Source organism: Thalassophryne amazonica, chromosome 18 (assembly GCF_902500255.1).
Source record: "Thalassophryne amazonica chromosome 18, fThaAma1.1, whole genome shotgun sequence".
In the NCBI taxonomy this organism is placed as follows: Eukaryota; Metazoa; Chordata; class Actinopteri; order Batrachoidiformes; family Batrachoididae; genus Thalassophryne; species Thalassophryne amazonica.
The window spans coordinates 60,936,301-60,957,285 of record NC_047120.1 but is presented as its reverse complement, the minus strand read 5'-3'; the positions used below and the strand labels follow the sequence as shown (position 1 = coordinate 60,957,285).

The 20,985-nt window shown below is 40.8% G+C and overlaps 1 protein-coding gene across 4 annotated transcripts in view; it reads left to right on the top strand.

The window, feature by feature from the left end:
- The window catches only part of stxbp4 (syntaxin binding protein 4), a 65,991-nt gene extending 58,639 nt beyond the window's left edge, over positions 1–7,352 (top strand). For all 4 annotated transcript variants that reach the window (XM_034193308.1, XM_034193309.1, XM_034193307.1 and 1 more), the window contains 3 exons: positions 606–655; positions 6,901–7,037; positions 7,175–7,352. In XM_034193308.1, the coding sequence (XP_034049199.1) occupies positions 606–655; positions 6,901–7,037; positions 7,175–7,188 (201 nt within the window). In that variant the 3' untranslated portion in view covers positions 7,189–7,352. The remainder of the gene's footprint in view (positions 1–605; positions 656–6,900; positions 7,038–7,174) is intronic.
- The last annotated feature ends 13,633 nt before the right edge of the window (positions 7,353–20,985 follow it).

Below are 20,985 nucleotides of genomic sequence, written 5' to 3'. Positions count from 1 at the left end.
ACGTTGTCCATTACCTTTTAGAGAAAGGTCAAGTTCAAATTCAGGAAAACCTCGCAAAAACTGTACAACATATCAACACAGAGCCAACAGCACACAACAAGAAGCATTTGACCTTTGACCTTGAGCCTCATTTTAACCTTTAAAAGTTGACAAAATGTGTATTTCATATCTCAAGAACTATTAACGTGACCAGCAGAGAGCAAAAAGCAATCATCAATCATCAGTGGAGGTAAGCCACAATTTCTGAGGTCAAGTTAAAAGGTCAAGATTTAAGAGGTGGTTTTATGTATTTTATTTATTTTGTCATAATCTTTCTCCTAATTTAAGGTATAGCCTCTAAAAAAGGTAATGACCATCAGGAGCAGTTTACTTCTTTTTTTTTTTTCTTAACAAAATGATCTCATCTGTTTGTTTTTGTCACTTGTCAGTTTAGAAGCTTTAAATGACAGAACGGTTTAAATACATAAACCTGATCTGATCTGGATTCAAACCACAGACAAGCACCAACATGTTCCGCAGCCACAAACAGGATGTCATCTAAATCACTTTCTCGTTATCGATAAAAGATCACCTGTGATTACACCCCCCCAACTGTCTCTCTGCAGAATGTTCAAGAATTCCTGCTCGAAGGTCACGGACCCCCGAAGAGTTCCAGGTAAAAACAAGAGAATGATTGACAGACACATTTATGTTAATGAGATAAATATTGGTTGCCAGCAGCAACAGCCTGCTCTGCATCTCAGCATGTTTTGATATGAAAATTTTCAAAATGCATCTGCAGCACATTGCTGTTTTTTCATTTTAAAAGATTAACTCTTTTTTCTTCTTCTTCTTTTTACTTAATTCAGTAATACAAAAACCAAAACAGGTTGTTTTTAACCAGTTAAACAATTATTTATTTATTTTTGCATTTTTATCCAGGATTAATATGTTTTGAAATGATTCTACTTTTTGTCTGTCAGTTTGTGTTTTGCAGTGGGCTACAAATCATTTTTTAAAGACTCATTTTAAGCCAGATTCGACTGCACATTTGCATCCTCCAATCATATGTATATATATATATATATATATATATATATATAAATGGCTTATTCAGACCATAGAAAAAGTGATGAAAAGATAACATAATATGCACACAATTTAAAAATACAATCTGCCAGCTCAGTACTGCGACAATTTATATTTCTGGATTATATATCCAGTTTAATCTAGTCCAAAAAGAAGTGGGGGAAGTAAAATTTATATATTCCCACTCCCTTTTTCAACCACTTTAATCACTTCAGTTTACAGGACACAATCCGAATGCTACCGAACAATTTACATTTACAATATAGCAACATATAAAGCACAAAACTCATCTTTACAAAACTCATATATATATAAATGAAACAGAGACCAAATGTGGTATGTCTGTGATGTAAGTCACAAACATATAAAATAGACTATTTCAGGTCTAATTGTGTGTGTGTGTGTGTGTGTGTGTGTGTGTGTGTGTGTGTGTGTGTGTGTGTGTGTGTGTGTGTGTGTGTGTGTGTGTGTGTGTGTGTGTGTGTGTGTGTGTGTGTGTGTGTGTGTGTGTGTGCGTGTGTTAAAATCTGATTGTGCACAACATGAACGCTTTAATTCCTCTGAGCTGTTTGATGGTGAGCTGATAGTCTTTATGAAGGTTTCAGCTCTTCTTTTTTAAATAACTTCCTGATGTTTTCTAGATGAAATGATTAATCACAGCAAAAACAGATGAAGTGATCATTTAAAGTGTTTGAGTTTGACCCTGATACCTGAGAATCTCTTTAGCTCAGGTGACACAAACATTGGTTGACCCACTTTACTCCTGAGATGAGCCGCTGTTACCTACTGACAGCTGGAAACCCAACAAACTGTGGAAAATAAAGAAAGAAAAGAGAAAAGAAAATGAAAAGAGATGAAAAAATCAGGTTGTTAAAGTCTTATCTGGTCCATGTGATGTAACCGTTAGAAAAGTGTAATCTTTCAAACTGTATGAAAATGTTGGCTGAAAGCTTCATAGTTCAAATATGATGCTCATGTGAGTGTAGTTTTGAGGTTCAAAATACCAGTTGATGTCAGATGGTGCCAAACCAGAAGAGAACAGTGGGTGAACCACAGCAGCCAATGACTTGGGAGCTGGGTGACTGTCCTCATGAAATATTAAAAAAATAGACCCTTCTTCAGCTTTACTGGGTATTTGGTCTTGATAGCCTCACATGGTTGCTTCTGTAGCCTGGCATTGTTCTCTCTTTAAAGTTTGGTCATCCATTAACACAATGCCCTCTTTATCCCAGATAATGGAGGACATCATCCTGCTCACAGGAAAAAATCTTCTTGATCTTCTTTGGCAGTACTGCACTGGGTGCCTCTTTGTTTCTAGCACCATGTGGCTAATGTAGCACTCTCACACGTTAGGGAGTAAGTTCTGTACATGTGCAGAAGCCCATTGGTGTCAGTGTTCATCTCTGGGTTCTGTAGTAAACTCCGCCAGGACAGGATGTCAGTCTGTCAGAGGTGACATCCCCAGTGAAAACCAGTTCCCATTTACAGCTGGGTGGAGTGCGACGATGCAGTGTCTTGTCCAAGGATACGGGCATGTACACAATCCACGTTCACGCACATGCTAACATAGGGTGCGTGGATGTTCGCATGTCCAAGTCCTGGTTTTGTTTCTGTTTTGTTATTGCTTGTTTCATTTTTCCTCTGTGTTTTTACCCCTTAGAGCAACCTCATGGTTTCTCTGTGTGTTTCCATGCTGTCATTTCTTCCACTGTTGGTTTTTACCACAGTGCATGGAGCAATGTGCTGGTGTCTTTTTGGTTTACTTTTGTTTTGATGTGCACTCCTTGTTCTGTTTTCTGCCTCATGTTTGTATGTTTTTTCCTCTGTGCCTTTTGTGTTTTCTCTCACGTCCCCTCAGTGATCGTAGTTCTTGTCGAAATCTGTTGTCATAGTTTCCTCGTGCTCTTTCCTAGTTATAGTCCACTGAGGTCCTGTGTCTCACTACTTCTGCCATTAATCTTCTTCTTCCTTGTCTTTTGGCTGTCCCAGTTAGGTGTCGCCACAGCAGATCAATCATTTCCATCTCCATTAATATATGGGCATTCTTATAAGGCATTTCTTTTCACACGTCCTCTGCCAGATCATTGTGGTTGTATCACATGTTTTTACCTTCAAGGGAGCATTTTTTTCAGTGTTCTGAAGTAAACATCATTAATATTCTTGTGATTATTGTGTTTGCTACATTTTCCTGATCCCTGAGTTTGCTGAATGTCTTTTCTATACTGTCACCTTTATTGGACTGCTTCTTGTAAATGACCTGCTAGCTTCCTGGAAATCCCTCCTGCGGCACCGTTGACAGGACTGCTGCTATTGCTGGGCTGCCCTTGTGTTATCTTATTTTTATCTAAACTGCTGGGATAGGCTCCAGCCCTTAGAAAATGGATGGATGGATCTACATAAACATTGTTGTTCACTGCAAGGGAGTTCACAGCCTGGTTTTGCAACAAGAATGAACGGGATTCGAACCCCGGTCTACATACTGGTAGACCAACTCTTTATCCACTGACCTGCCAGCTCTACTATGTTAGGAAACACTCAGTTTGCTGAATCTGATTAATAATTCTCCAAGTTCAACTTTGACACAAAGAAGCCTGATGCGCTTTTGATTAATTGTGGTAAATCTTCATTTTTATAGCCAGCGGTCTTTGGACAGTCAGCATATGGATAAAGAACATTTTCCTGTAGTTTAGTGAATTTCATCATTATGAAGATTTAAAGAGTCTCTAAAGGCCCGGTCCCACTGGCGTTTAGGAAGATTTGCGTATGAATTGCGCACAAAATTGGTTTATATTCGCTAAACATTCGCAATATCAGTGAAACATGCTTGTATGAGTTGGGTGACATCTGCACATGTCTACAATTATCTGCAGAGGCACGTTTTTCCGTTGCCAGGATTTTTGAGCTGCACTAAATTTTGGTTGCGGATGAGATCCGCCTTACATACGCAATACATACTCAATACATACTCAATCTATGCGCTGTATATCCACTGTTATCCACTGATATCTGCAACTGACGGGGTATTGCGGCTTGACAGCAGACTGGGACAGTATGTAAAACGGATATATAACATGCCTATCACGTCCACATCACGGACTAAAATAAGCTGTAGCGAATGCATACAGATTGGCCATGAATAAAGCGTCTGTATTACGTCTCCTTTGCATCTGATTTGCGGACACTTTGCAAATGCATAATAAACACTTCACGTAAACCAATGTGGCAGAAATCAACATACTTGTCAGTCATTTCCAGTCCAGCTGTGGAGACGTACAGATGTAGTTATGGATCCCTAAAGATGCAGTGTGATAGTTGCTGCCATCCAACAACATACTAATCAACTTGTCCAAGTCCAGCAATTGCTCCAGAGGCTGTGGTGTTGGTGTGAATAGTGATGCCGAAAGGCCTGAGTGCGCTTCTTTTATGACCGCAATGCAGATGCCGCCCATGCGCAATACAACCACTGTTTCCGCAGCACGTGTACAATGCATTCTCAATACATCCGTAATACTTCCATGATAATCGCAATGCCTCCGATCTATTTGTTCAATACATGTGTTATACATCCGTGATTGTTCGTCATAAATTCGCTATACATTATTAATATATCCATAATTCATACTGATACGACAACGAACACCCAAAATTTGTATGCTCAATTCATACGCAATGAATCCTCTCTCCAGTGTGACTGAGCCTTAAGAGCTAAGTGTTCACAAAGGAGACTAGTGAGGGAAGCTACCAAGATACCAGTGCCCATTCTGAAGGAGTTGTAAGTTTCAGTGATCAGAGAGACTTTTATCTGCTGCTTCAGCAGGCACAGCTTCATGATGGAGCAGGACACAGTCTTCCACTGTTTTGACTGTCAGCGTGATACCAGCCTCTGTTGATGGTGAATTCTGATCTGGTAGCTTGTGGACCGTACCACCAGCTTATCAACACCTTCTCTAAATCAGGTCGATCTGTCATGTTATGAAGTTGCTCCACAACATCACTTGCCTGGCTTCTTGTTATCGGGTCAGTGGGACACCTGGACTCAGGTTTCATAAGACCAGGACCCCCACTTTTTGTTTGTCTTTAATTCAGGTATCAATGTGTTTCTAGGCCAGTAGGAAGCATAACTGCATGCTGAAGGGCAGCTCAGCGAGGCAGCAAGCTCCACGAACACTTCTTCTTCATCAGAAATAAACGGTTCTGTGTGGTCCATTCACTCCACCATAATAACTGTCTGATCATTCTGAAGGTTGCTCACTCAGAGCCCATTAGTCACCCTGATGTCTGCGCAGCAAGAAAGAGATAATAAGGTTTTATTAAAGCGTGAACTCTGCAACCGTTCAGGACAAAAACAACAACGCAAGGTTATGCTGCCGACATAATCAATGATTTGTGTGTCAAACTCAAATAACGATTACTTGTATAAAACCCACCAACTGCAACTCATCTAAAGACAAAGAAAAGAGTTACAAGAACACTGACAAAGACCAAAGAACAATTCAAGAACATCAGGATGAAAAGAAGAAAGACATAATGATGAAGGGAAGGAAGGGATAAAGGAAACAAAGAGGATGACGGAATAGAAATGCAGACAGATCAGGTTGGGGGCTGGTTACTTTTCCACCCTGACATCAAACACTGGAGCTCCACAGGAACTTGTGCTGAGTCTTCTTCTCTTCTCACAGTATATGTTCAACTGTGCATCTACACCAGAATCATGTTTGCAGAGGACACCACTGATGTTGGCCTGATCCAATATGGTGATAAGGTCTGCCGGCTGATAAGCAGGTGTTCTATCAACAACGTGGATCTCAACATCTCCACAACAGTGGAGATGATCGGTCAGTCTTAGCAAACTGACAGGGAAACCTGCTCCATCATATATCAAAGGAGATACAGTGTCTTCATTCAAATATTGAGGCTCACACATCTCTCAGGACCTCACATGGACTCCAGAAACCACTACACTGGTGAAGAAAGGCAACTATTTTCTCAGGATACTGAAAACAAGCAACCGGTCCCAACAGCTGCTTCTGTCATTCTGTCATTGCTCGACTGAGAGCTTCCTGACCTACAGAATGCTGGTTCATCAACTGCACTGCTGCTAACAGGAAAAGCAGAACCAACAATAACTGGCAGTCAGTTACCATCACAAGAGGACATTTAGAGAACCCTTGTTGCCCTCTGGAAAGGTGCTACAGGTCATTAGAAACCCACACTTCCAGAAATATTTCTACCTTCAAAGAGTCCACTGCCTTTAAGGAACTTAACTCCTAACCATTATCAGAATCAGAATCAGAATCGCCTTTATTGTCATTGTAATTTGCATTATGCTAGAAATATGTGCAATAAAGGGGAAGGTTGTGTATTTGTGCAATAGTACACACAAAAAATGACTCATTGGATGAACTCAATTCAATTATGTGCAGGATTTCCATCCATGCAATATAATTTAATTTAGTTGGGACTACATATATGTACTAGATGGAAATCCAATCCAATGAGTCAGTTTTCTGATGTGTAAGAATCACTTTTCATGCTATTGAATATCCCTGTTTTTACAGTTACTGCTGCTATTTTGTTTTGTTTGTTTGTTTTTTACAGATGTGTGTATGAAGTTTTCTGTTTTTTTACATAATGTACAACTGTGAGATTACAATAAAGGCACTGAATTGGGAAAAAAGTAGAAAAAAGATAAAGAGTGAAGTAAAAGTGAAAGATAAATGAGGAGAGAAGAGGGAAAGATGGATGAGGAAAGGAGATGTACGACCACGTGACAAGTGGAAAGGGAAATATGGAGAAATTACTAATTGCACTTTTCTTCTTCTCTGTTTGCAGCTCTGGAGACGTTAAAGTCGGGGCGTCGTCCCAAAGCGTCGCTCCTCGATACAGGAAGAGCCAGTGGATGGCGGCCACTCTGGCGCAGGAGGCGAAGGAACTGACGAGGACTGTCAGAGCCATCCTGGAGGTTGACTGTAAGTGACCTTAGCTCGCCTCCTCGCATGCAGCTCCACGTGACCTCCTGCTCTCTTCCTGTGCCCTGCATGCCCCTCCCATGAGATGAAGCCGAAACTAAAGCCAATCCTGTGAGTGACTCTCCTCCCCGTTTCAGTGCTGACCTTCTAGAGGACCAGAACCTAAACCAGCTACAAATCATCAGCCAGATGCCAGATGTCTGTCTCCTCCCTAACGACTCCTCCATAACCTCAACCTGAACCGGACTTTTGTCTCAGATCTGCATGAAATACTGTTTTGTTTCTGTGAAGCACGTCACTTATCATTTAGGCCAGTGTTTCCCAATCTAAGGGTTGTGACCCCTCTCAAACTCAGAGGTTACAAGATGACTAAGCTGGAGGTCACATGAGGAACTAGAGCACCGTGCTGCAAACCTCCGCCAACACTAGTTTCCAATTCCACAAAATTTTTGCCTTGGAAAAAATTTCAAGGTCAAAGTCCTGTTAGAAGTGACTTTTCATAAGCTAAAATAGAAGTGATCAAATGTCAGGAGTATGGATTTAGTTCATGCACTTGACTCAAAGTTTTTTGTGGTGTTGTCAGGTTTTGTTTTGTTTTTTGTTTTTTCAACTTTTCAAGTTTGAAATTCTTTTTTTTTTTTTTTCTTTCAGATTATTTTCACAGAACATTGGTTATCTCTGCTTTGCACAATCTGTCATTGCTTTTTGGTACTTGGTTTGTAAGTGATAACTGGAAGAACTGGATAAACAGGCATAAAATTGGAGCCTCCATCCAATTTTGTTGGTGTAGGTAAATCCATAACACAAAACAAATGAGTGATTGAGGCACTTTTGATTGAGATATAATGCAACATGTAATGCAAAGAGGCATTTCAATATTAAATTCAAATGTCCACAAAATCCACAATCCACAATGCAACCAAAATGACATTAATTGTAAAGGTGATTAAAGGAAGTTACTACAGTGCTTGATTAAAAGAAATGTGACACAGATGAAGAAATAGCACCTCCTTCTGTCCCGTATCATGTCTCAAATTGTTCCTGAATATGGAGGCAGATCTCGCCTTTTTTTTTTTTATATTGACATAATTTCCAATAAGGAATTGTTTGTTGATGGGATTCGTTGGATCGAAGCTGAGACGTCTGACAAAAATGCCGATAAATACATGAAATAAACTTTTTTAACAGGCACCTAAACAACTGAATTAGCAGTTTGTTAATGTATCAACAAATAAACATCTTTTATGATTACAGTTAAGTAAATAAAATTGGGATGATTTGAGGAAAGCCTTGCTGGATGTTGATGGGACACCGAATAGGAAGTGGACAGCGTGGAATCGTCTCCCTCTGACTTCCTGCCGGAGAGCTCTTTTGACCAGAATCCTTTGCTGCATTGTACAGAATCCAAAAGAACACGTGAAGAACTTTTTAAAATTTATTTTGGAATACACTGGGCTGTCCGGTGTGCACACGATACTCAGAAGAAAGTTGTGGAAAATAAAGTCTTGCTCTTTGGGGAGCTGCGTTGCATACTGTTATGGCCACCAGAGGGCAATGCCAGGAGAACGCTAGCCGTTGTTTGTCGCACAAACGAGTTTTGCTGTAATTTGTCTGGTGAGGACAGCTTCGGTCTTTCCTTCAATAAATATTCTGTGTACAAATTGCTTTGTGTTTCTGTTTGTATTAGTTATGTACACAACAAACATTTTTCGAACGCACTCAAAAGAGGCGATGTTTTCGCTTTCATCTCAAAAAATTACTAAAAAACGGAAGAAAACATTTTCATGAAATAATGAAAATGTTGAGAAATTTGTTGGCAGTTTTCAGAAAAAAATTTAACATCCCAAAAGAGAGAGAAACAGCATTTTTGACAAACGTGCTCTTTAAAAGTCAGGCAAGAATGTTACACCTTTCTGTGTAAATTGCTGCCGTGAGTTAACCAGTACGGGCCTGTTCACCTGGAGACGAATTTAGGTGTATCCACAAAGGTTTTGTATCATATCGGCGTTTCATGCACAAGAAACCAGCGTTTTCGAAGGCCAAAAACGTTTTTGAAGATGGATCCCAGAGTGGATAAATCTCATTATTATATTTCTACGACTGTACTCTGATTGGCTGATTTCCGGTCTGATATTTTCCCATATCAGACCATGACAATCAATTTACAACTTTGTTTACAATTTTCATGGCACGAAAAAAAAAAGAAAACAAAAAGCGAACAAAGAAAATGGAGGCATTAACAGCAAATGAGCTCAAAGTGGACGTGCAAACTGAAGACCAACTAGATGAGAACACAGCTCCGAACAGTCAAGAACAGATTGGAAACTTTGTTACAAAACAGAAAGCTAAAAATACGATTAGAAAAACCAAGTTGGACAAGAACATACTCCATAAATATCTAAACGGCATCGGAAAAAACACACAGATTGAACGACCCTGACAGCTCTTAAGTAAGTTCTTCACAGAGATGAAGAAAGCGAACGGGTTTGACTATGAGCCCAACACCGTCAACAGTTTTCATATTCGGGCGATACCAGAAGGTCGTGTGTTTATATATATATATATATATATATATATATATATATATATATATATATATAAAATAGCCATATAATAAACATATATAATAGCCATATTTAAAAAGCCGCCTTTGTGTGTGTATATTACCAATATGCAACTGGCCCGACTATGAAGTGGGCCGGAAACTGGCCTCCATCTTGGAGTGAGGCTTCCCACTCCTAAACGACCAATAGGAGAGCAGCGCTGGCGCAACACCAAAGTGAAGCTGACGTCAGCGTCTCGGCTGCCAACCAATCACAGACTAGCAGAGACAGGCCAGTATCTGGCCCAATTCAGTGCCGGTTGTCGAGCTAAGTGAGCACAAGACGTAATTTCAAACTTGATTTTTGGATGAAAACTGGCTGATGTCCGTCTAAACGTCTTTTCACCAACTTTGAAACAAGCGAAAATGTGGTTACATTATTAAAGCATCACAAAGTGCAAATTTCTTTCTTTAAATGGGTGATTCATTCAGTTGAAGCTTTAAACAGAAGTGATACGGATTATTGTGGTGAAATTTCTCCAAATTCATTTTTCACTGGTCGATGAAATCTGGTTTACAAAAAGACGCATTTTCAACACATTTAATGATTGATATAAAATGTCATAAATACAAAACTCCGTTGGCTGCACTGTCAAAAAGAAGCCTCCAGAACTCTGTCATGTGAACAGATTTAGGGATTTCAAATAAGAATTTACATTTATTGTTATAATGCGTATATGCACGTACACTTGTATGTTTTTGCTCAGTGGCTGTAGGCTCATAGTTTGGAACACCGTAACAAAGAGACCTGAAACATGAATGAGCTGAAGAAATGTGAAACTTTATGATAACACACTCGGTAAGTACTTTTACTACTGTCTCTCAACAAAACAAAACAAAAAGATGGTATAGGGAATTTTCTGTTTCCTTGTGGACAAGGCATAAGAAAGTGAAATATTTGCTCAGATTTACCCATTTGTTGATCTTTTATACGTTAAATCAGATTGGACCAAGAAAAAAAAAGACGTAGCCGACAAATCGTGTACCTCTGATGACAACAGCCACATCAGTGCCATGTGCTGACTGGTGAACTGTGCTGTAATTTGTTGGGTTTTTTTTCCAGACATGAGGCAATAACAACGGATTATAATGACGACAAATTAAATGAGGACTGGGAACTCGGATGATGTCATGCGTTTAGCCCCTTTCACACCAGGCCTATGTAGAGTTGCATTGTGCTGCGTATCTAGTATGCAGGAATGGCTGCATATGTTCAATTTCATTTCAATTTCAATTTATTCAATTTATAACACGCCAATTCGCGACAGCGTCGCCTCAAGGCACCTCACACAAAACAGTTGAAGTAAAGTAAAATAAAATTAAACGATCAAAAGCACAATTAACCCCTTAACGCCTATTGTCGCATATATGCTACAATATTTGACTCAAATATGCAACATACCAAATTGACCTGTATGCCCGTTGTCACAAATTTGCAACATACCATTATTATTATTATAACATTATAACATAAAGTCATTACCAAAATACCAAAATTACTATTTATTTTTTGTGCAAAAGTGAAATGAATAATCTCAACATTATTTACCATCTACTTAAAGGCAAAAACACACACAAAACATTTTTTTATATACAGCTATATAAATTCAGGCGTTAAGGGGTTAAAAGTAAAAAAAAAAAAATTTAAAGAATTAAAAAAGATGCCAACACAACATTCTAACCATAGGACTGAGTAAAAAGATGTGTTTTTAGTCTGTTCTTAAAAGTCTCTACAGAATCTGAATGTCTTCTAGAGGGTGGGAGACCATTCCACAAAACAGGAGCACAGTATGACCTGCAGACTTTTTCTTCACCCTTGGAACACAGAGCAGTCCTGCATCCTGTGAACGCATCCTATGTTTCACGCAGGCGGAAGCTTGGCCCTTCTTCTTCTGTGGTTTTGAAACGTCACTGCCAGCAAAGGTCAGCAGAGTCCAGCAGTATGAATAAAACTGATAAAAGAAAACGATTTTTCGCCGGAATGACATAGGGTACAAATGCGGAGGCTTGGTGTACAGTAGCGCAGTATTGCGTAGACTTGCATACAGTAGCACAGTGTTGCATAGAGTTGCGGAGAGCACTCCATCCAGTGCTGAAATTCTGCGAAAAAAAATTAAACGTTTAATTTTTTGGATCCATTTCACAGACCCCTTTGCGTCCGTCAACAACATATTGCCACGTAGGGCTGCATAACCTCAGTGTAGTCGGTACCACATATTATTGTCACTTTACCGAGGCGTTGCTAGGCCGGTAGCGTAGACTTACGTCGACGATACCTGGCTGTACCCGCCCGCTGTGCGTAAACAAATGACATCATAGCGCGCACGCAGCCAAGACCTGTCCGCAGAGGGAAAAAAAAAAAACTAAAAAGGCGAGAAGTGTGTGTTGGTCCCAATATGGATATTCCAGATGATTTTCTCATGGATAGTATGACAATGAACAGCAGCCAGCTTGATGAGGACGCACTGCCGAATTTGGAGAGCAGCACGTGCCAGCCGACACGATAAAAGTTAAATTGAGCCAACTTTCTATGTACGCGTTACGTGTTGTGCATCTCAGTAAAAAGTGATAATAATGCAAATAACATGTTGTTGTCGTAAAATGGGTTCTTTTCCACCAGATAAGGGCGAGAGACAGACTTCGTGAAGACGACGGAAGTAAACAAACAGAAGCTTATTTGATCCAGTCCCACAGACTGAGCTGATGTTTAAGGACTGTATCTGACTGCACGGTGCTCCTGGCATGTGTAGACTGAAATCAAAAACAGTAATGTGAATTCCTGCCTTTCTTCTGTCCCGCCTGACAGTTGGGGAAGAAAAAACATCTGTTTATACTCGACGGGAACAAACACACCAGATCGTATGTTGTTGCCGTTGTGGTAACCCGTTCTAATGAAGACGGTTTTAGTCATTTAGTGAATCAAAGATGCTGATGTTGTCGCATAATTAATGGGAGGGATCCAGTTTCACTGACTACCAGCAGAGAAACCGCCACTTTTACCAATAAGGTAATCAGAGTACCACAAACCCCCCCCCCCAAAAAAAAACCCAAAGTAGGTCAGTCCACTTCAGGTCTTACAGGTGGCGGCTTTGTGTTGCCGCTGGTTGCCTGGATACGTGTTGGTCTTCGACTGCAGGAGGCTTCTGTTGCTTCTGTCACTTTTCAGAACAGAAAAACAATCGCCTCAAACACAATCGTTTCTCAGCAGAAACTCAGATGCTGTTTCCATGACAACACATTATTTTAGGGGGAAAGTTCACGCGAGTTCACAGATTCATTCTGATTGCGCTTACGTAACTGAACTCTGCAGGTTTTTATGAAATTCAGGAATAATGGCATGAAGGATCTGTCTATCCTAATGCAGTTTTCTGCCGTTATGACAGCCAGACCACTTTTTTGCCAAATTTAACCAGTTTTAATCGACAATTTAAAAACACTTCAAAAGCGAGTAGCTTGTTTAATATCACTTTAAAACAGTTTGCGTTTATGTAAAACAGATTAAAAATGTCACAGGAACAAGACTAAATTTAGCATTATTACCCTGTGCATTGGTGAAGCAGCACTAGCAGTGTATTGCTTTGAGTGGCGTGTGTGTGTGTTTGTGGACTAGATAACTCAAAAACAGTTGGATGATTTCCTTCAAATTTGGTGAGAATATTATTCATTCAATCGTTTTCTATACCTGCTTGACTCCAATCAAGGGTCATGGGGGTGAGGTGGGGAGATGGGTGGACAGGAGGGACAGCAGCCTATCCTAGCAGTCATAGGGTGTGAGGCATGGTACACCCTGGACAGGATGCCAGTCTATCGCAGGACCACATAAAGATGGACAAAGACATTCACACACACACCTACTGTCTATTTAGAGTCACCAGTTCACCTAACCTACATGTCTCTGGAAGGGGGAGAAAGCGGCACCCAGTGTGAACCGAAATGCAAACTTCACACACACTGAAAAAAGAGAATGTTTGAACCAACTTTAAAAAGTGTTACAATTTGTAAAAACCTGAATGAATTAAGTTGTTTGAACTTAAGTTTGTAAGTTAGAGTTGATTTAACTTTCAAACTTAAGTTTAGAGTTATGACTATTTTTAATAGTATGACTTCCTATTTCAGAATTATGATTAATTCTGATTCTGATTAATTGTAATTAACTTATAAATATGCTTTAGTATCCCATAATTCTAACTTATCACTTTCTCATATGAAAACATTTTACAATTTTGTCTTATTATAATTATCATTTTTTTCCACCTTTATGTCTCATAATTACGACAATATCATAGTTATCACATTCTGCCTCTTTGTCATAATTCTGATAATCTCATCTTATCACTTGATACCAAAATTTCCTGTATGTATATTCATTTTGTCAATTGTGTCGGTAGCATGGCCCAAGCAGAGGGTCACCCCTTTGAGTCTGGTCTGCTTGAGGTTTCTTCCTCAAATCAACAGAGGGAGTTTTTCCTTACCACTGTCACCTGCATGCTTGCTCTGGGGGTTGGTAAGGTTAGACCTTACTTGTGTGAAGCGCCTTGAGGCAACTTTGTTGTGATTTGGTGCTATATAAATGAAATAAATTGAAATTTAATTGAACTGAAATTGAAATTGGGCATTGCAGGGTATGTACCAGCCTTTTGATGCCTTTCAATTTCTACATAAGTAGCCTGAGGAAATAATCAGTTAAGGAAGTAGGCATCAGTTAATGTCCTGTTGATTACTGATGAATGTTTTTGTCTCTATAGGCTTGCCATATGGTTGGGAGGAGGCCTACACTATGGACGGCGTAAAGTACTACATCAAGTATGTCAGATTAGTCACGAACAGAATCAGCACTGGATGGTCAGCGTTGTGTTTCCAGGAATGTGTTATTACCAAAACACCACTTTAAAAGTTTACTGTGATTATACAATCTTTTCTACAAAACTGTGACTTAAATCTAACGTGAATTTGTGGAATGTTTTGTCAATGTGTTCGTACGTTTGACCACGTTTGTGTTTTGACCTGTTGCAGTCACATGACTCAGACGACGTCATGGAGTCTTCCTGTGTCAAGCGTCATTGAGCCGAGTCCTCCCCTGCCTTCACAGAGTCTAGTGCCGGACAGCGACGGGGACGACAAGTCAGACCTCAGGCCCAGCCTGGAGACAGACATGTAGACCAGCAAAACCTTCACCAACAAGACTCGATGTTGTTGTTATCGCTAAGGCATTCAGCTAGCTGTAACAGAAAAATGGATTCAACATTCAAGCTAATTTGTCCCCACAAGTTCTGTTTCTCTGACACAAATAAAGCAAACTCCAGAGTCTGATGCAGCTAACAGGTATTCAGTTATTTTGGTTCTAATGCGCCATGAGCAGGCGTGCTACAGTGATTAGCATGATAATGTCAGAGCAACTATTCATATTTAGTGTTGTATGTTGTTTTGTTTTTTAGCCAAAATAAATGATATCAGCATGGAGAATGACAGCATCTGCTGTTGCAGTTTTCCTTTCAGCACCAAAAAGTAAAATACCCAAAAATCCAAATAATTATTTGATGTCTGATGTGATCGGTGTTGAATCTTTTCTCACTAAATAATGATACGTTGTTTAGTTCTGTAAAACCTGCATTGAAGTAAAGACTTGATGTTGCTGTAGAAATCATTTGATGATTACATGTCGTTTTTAAAGCGCGTGCGTGAGAGGAATGAGCCGATGTTCCCCACCTCGGGCTCCTAGCATTGATTTTCCATTGAGCAGTAACGCTATAAATATCCACCAGCTGAAACACTCATCACGCATGTAAAGCTTGACTCAAATCATATTTTCATATCAGGCAATTTTATTTTAGCAGTGACGTCAGTTTGTTCTTGATTGGTTGTTACCCCAAACAATGAAACAAGCTCTCTGGTGAAGCAACTTTCTGTTAATTAGCTAAGTTAGCCTTTCTGATGCAGCTAGCTTGCTATTAGTACTATTCAGTCTTCACCACTCAATTGCATTTATCTGTTCATGAAATTATTTAACATTTAATAAAAAACAAATTTATCAAATAAAAGCAATTACGCGCCTCGATTTTAGTCAGTTTACTTTCAAAAGTTAGCATGTTAGCATGTACTTAAAAACATGGCGCTAAAGTCAATATGTGCAGCTCATGTAAATATTTAAATGTGCACAAATCATCTAATGAATAGTTTGTTACTTTTTTCCACATTACCCACAATGCAGTGTGGTGAGGCGCCAAACAACATGCATGTGGAATTATTGGAAGAGTTACAGTTTGCACTTGTTTCCCTGTTGTGGCATACACAGATTTAGTTTTTCAGTGCAACTATGAAGATACCTTTCAGGGGATATGTCATAAAATCTCCAAAACTGCATACTGCAATCATCAATGACTTGTGCAGTGTGTTTTTAGCTTGAACACTCAAAAAGAACAAACAGACTGCTGCAAACATATTTGTTTTTCTCCCCCCAGGATGACAAAGAACAATTCACATAAAGGGGTGTGTCTATTTGATGATCAAGGGGGGGCAAAAATTACTCAAACAGCGATGCTTCCAATGATTCCACGCACCTGTGCAGTGGAAATCATGAGCATCAGATTGCATTATGGGTAACAGCAAAATACTGAATGGAAAGATAATTTAACAGTGTTGGTACTTTACTACTACAAGCAACCCAGTCCAGTCAAAGAGTCAAGCTTCTCTACTTGATACTTTGTGGAAAATATTTTTCTATTATGATTTAAGGAATGTGAACACATTAAATAAAATGCTATGATGCTCCCCTCCTGTCTCCCCTTGATTCCACTATTGTCTCCCCTTGACTCCTGTCTCCCCTCCTGCATCCCCTTGACTTCCCTCTTCTTTCCCCTTAATTTCTCTCATGTCCCCCTTGACTCCCCTCCTGTCTCCCGTTGATTCCCCCTTTCTCTCCCCTCCTGTTTCCCCTTGACTCCCCTTCAGTCTCCCATAAACTCCCCTCTTGTCTCCCCTCCTGTATCTCCTTGACTTCCCTCTTCTCTCCCCTTAATTCCCATCCTGTCTCTCTTTGACTCCCCCTGTCTCCCCTTGATTCCCCCTTTGTCTCTCTTCCTGTCTCCCGTTGATTCCCCCTTTCTCTCCCCTCCTGTTTCCCCTTGACTCCCCTTCAGTCTCCCATAAACTCCCCTCTTGTCTCCCCTCCTGTATCTCCTTGACTTCCCTCCTCTCTCCCCTTAATTCCCATCCTGTCTCTCTTTGACTCCCCCTGTCTCCCCTTGATTCCCCCTTTGTCTCTCTTCCTGTCTCCCCTTGATTCTCCCTTTGTCTGCCCTCTTGTCTCCCCTTGACTCCACTTTAGTCTCCCCTTGACTTCCCTCCTGTCTCCCTGTGGCTCCCCTCTTGTCTCCCCTTGACTTCCTTCATGTTTCCCCTTGAATCCCCTCTTGACTATCATCCTGTTTCCCACTGATTCCCCTTTCTCTCCCCTCCTGTTTCCCCTTGACTCCCCTTCAGTCTCCACATAAATCCCCTCTTGTCTCCCCTCTTGTCTCCCCTTGACTCCCCTCCAGTCTCCCCTTGACTCCTCTCCTGTCTCCCTGTGGCTCCCCTCTTGTCTCCCATTGACTCCCCTCCTGTCTCCCATTGACTTCCCTCATGTTTTCCCTTGAATCCCCTCTTAACTTCTCTCCTATCTCCCCTTGAATCCCCACTTGACTCCCCTCATCTCCCTTTGACTCCCCTCCTGTCTCCCCTTGACTTCTCTCATGTTTCCTCTGAATCCCCTCTTGACGTCCCTCCTATCTCCCCTTGAATCCCCACTTGACTTCTCTCCTGTCTCCTCTTGACTCCCCTCCTGTCTCCCCTTGACTTCTCTCATGTTTCCCCTTGAATCTCCTCTTGACTTCCCTCCTGCCTCCGCTTGAATCCCCACTTGACTTCCCTCCTATCTCCCATTGACTCCCCACTTGACTCCTCTCCTGTCTCCTCTTGACTCCCCTCCTGTCTCTTTTTGACTCCCCTCCTGTCTCCCCTTGATTTCTCTCATATTTTCCCTTGAATCCCCTCTTGACTTCCCTCAGATCTCCCCGTGAATCCCCAGTTGACTTCCCTCCTGTCTCCCCTTGACTCCCCTTGTGACTTCCCTCCTTTCTCCCATTGACTCCCCACTTGACTCCTCTACTATCTCCTCTTGACTCCCCTCCTATCTCTCCTTGACCCCACTCCTGTCTCTTCATGACTCCCCTCCTGTCTCTCCTTGACTTCCCTCCCCTCCTGACTTCCCTCATATTTCCCCTTGACTCCCCTACTGTCTCCGCTCCTGTATCTCCTTGACTTCTCTCATGTTTCCCCTTGAATCTCCTCTTGACTTCCCTCTTGTCTCCCCTCGACTCTCCTGTCTCCCCTTGACTTCCCTCTTGTCTCCCCTCGACTCTCCTGTCTCCCCTCGACTCCCCTCTTGTCTCCCCCTGACTCTCCTGTCTCCCCTTGACTTCCCTCTTGTCTCCCCTCGACTCTCCTGTCTCCCCTTGACTTCCCTCTTGTCTCCCCTCGACTCTCCTGTCTCCCCTTGACTCCCCTCTTGTCTCCCCTCGACTCTTGTGTCTCCCCTTGACTCCCCTCTTGTCTCCCCTCGACTCTCGTGTCTCCCCTTGACTCCCCTCTTGTCTCCCCCTGACTCTCCTGTCTCCCCTTGACTTCCCTCTTGTCTCCTCTCGACTCTCCTGTCTCCCCTTGACTCCCCTCGTCTCCCCCGACTCTCCTGTCTCCCTCTGGCTGCTGTCCTCTCACAGGTTTGTTTTTCTCACGTCCTGAACACATGAGATTCAACGTGATCACGCAGTAGGGAGGAGGAGGGAGGAGACAGACACACAGTGGCTTCTCACTGGATAAAAGTAGGTCAGTCCCGCCACGTCATGTGACCGAACACTCCTTTCAATAGGCTGTCAGGCTGTGCGTGTGCGTGTCGTGTGCGTATGGGGGACCAAATCACTGAAGGCAAATCAAAGCGCAAAAAAAGTAGATTTAGTCTGAAAGCTGTGATGTGACAAATTCATAAAATGTAAGAACTGTTGTTTTCGTCATTTTGCAGTTTTTCTGTCAAGTTAAAGATAAATTAATACTTTTAAGATGTACAGCACCCTGAAAAAACAACAAATAGTACTGTCAACACTGACAGATTACATTTCAGATTGTAAAAATAATGTAATTGAAAAATAAATCTAAATTCATAAATACAAACAAAAATGAATAAATTATACTTTTTAATGACTGCAGGTCATGTTTAAGTAAAAATAAATAAACAATTTAATATTTGTAATGATTTCTATTTCAGGTAAAAGTAATACCCAAAATGCCAAATCAAAATAATTTAACAACAACAATGATAACAATAACAATAATAATAATAATAATAATAATAATAATAATAATAATAATAATAATAATAATAATAATAATAATAACTACAAGGCACTCAGAGAGTGCATGTCTTTGCCAAGGCCACATATTGCTTAAAATTTATTCTGGATGCAAAATATATTCCAGATGTAATTTGAAATAATATCCCTTGTGTAGATTATCCATCTGCTTACCACATTTCATCAGCATCCTCTCCCCACTTTTTAAGTTAAAGATTGCTATGTACCAAATATTATTCAGTTCCAGAATATATTCCTGATCACCTCCAAAACTGAGTCATTTACTTCCCAGAACGTAGTGTATCTGCTCACCAAATTTCATCAAAATCCATCTGTTACTTTTTGAGGTATCCTGCTCCAACTTCCTCCCACTTCCAAAGACATGCAGATTAAGGGAATGGGAGACTCTAAACTGACCATCAGTGGGATGGACCATGTGGATGTGTCTGTCTGTCTTTCTATATATGTTGGCCCCTGAGACAGACTGGTGTCCTAATGTCCTGACCAGGGTCAACCCCACCTCTCACCCAGTGACCACTGGGATAGGTTTGAACCCCTCCCTGTAACCCTTATCTAAGCGGGTTGAGAAGATGGATGGATGTTTGGCTGACAGGAAACAGAGAGAAATAGTTATATATATATATATATATATATATATATATATATATATATATATATATATATATATATATATATATATATATATATATATATATATATATATATATATATATATATATATATATATATGAGCATGGACCTATTTAAAGAATGGAAATGACTGTGGTGAATACTTACTTTCAGAAAAAGGAGGAGCAGAGGGTGATGTAGCTGGACAGCATCAAATGGTGGTTTGTAGGACAGTTATGAAGGTACTGGGTGTAACATCTGGAGACAGGGAGACTTGATGGTGGAATGAAGATATTCAGGAAAGTATAAGGAGGACGAGGTTGGCAAAAAAGACTTGGGATGATGAAAGTAAACAGGAGTACAAGGAGATGTGGTGCAAGGCAAAATAGAGAGGTGGCAAAGGTTAAGGAAAAGGGATATAGCAAGCTGTACATGAAATTAAACACTAAAGAAGGAGGAAAGAGCTTGTACCGACTGGCCAGTCAAAGGGACTGAATTGGAAATGATGTACAGCACATTAGGGTGATAAAGAATGCAGATGGCAAAGTGCTGACAAGCAAGGAGAGTCTGTTGAGAAGGTAGAGGGAGTATTTTGAGGAGCTGATGAATGAAGAAAATGAGAGAGAGAGAAGGTTGGATGATGTGGAAGGAGTAAATCAACAAGTACGAGAGATGAGTAAGGATGAAGTGAGGATGCCTATGAAGAGGATGAAGAATGGAAAGGCAGTTAGTCAAGTGGAAGCATGGAAATGTTTAGGAGAGATGGCAGTGGAGTTTTTGACCAGATTGTGTAATAAAAGTCTGGATGTCTGGAGTGGTAAAGAAGTATGCGAAGGAGGTGCAGGATATGTACAAGGGCAGTGCGACAGCGGTGAGATGTCCAGTAGGACTGACAGATGTTTTCAAAGTGTAGGTGGCATTATATCAAGGATCAGATCTGAGACCTTTCTTGTTTGCAGTGGTGATGGACAGGTTGATGGACAAGATCAAACATGAGTCCCCATGGACAATGCAGATGACATTGTGATCTGTAGTGTGAGTAGAGAGCAGGTTGTGATGAGCATGGAGAGATGGAGATCTGTTCTGGAGAGAAAGTAAATTAAAGTAGTTCCAAGACCGAGTATTTGTGTAAATGATAGGGAGCCCAGTGGAATAGCATGGTTTCAAGGAGTAGAGGGGGATAAGGTGAATTTAAATACTTGGGGTCAGCTATCCAAAGAAATGAAAAATGTGATAGAGAGGCGAATAAGAGAGTGTAGCCAGGGTGGAGTGGGTGGAGAAAGGTGGCATGAGTGATTTGTGACTGAAGAATATCAGCAAGAGTGAAGGGGAA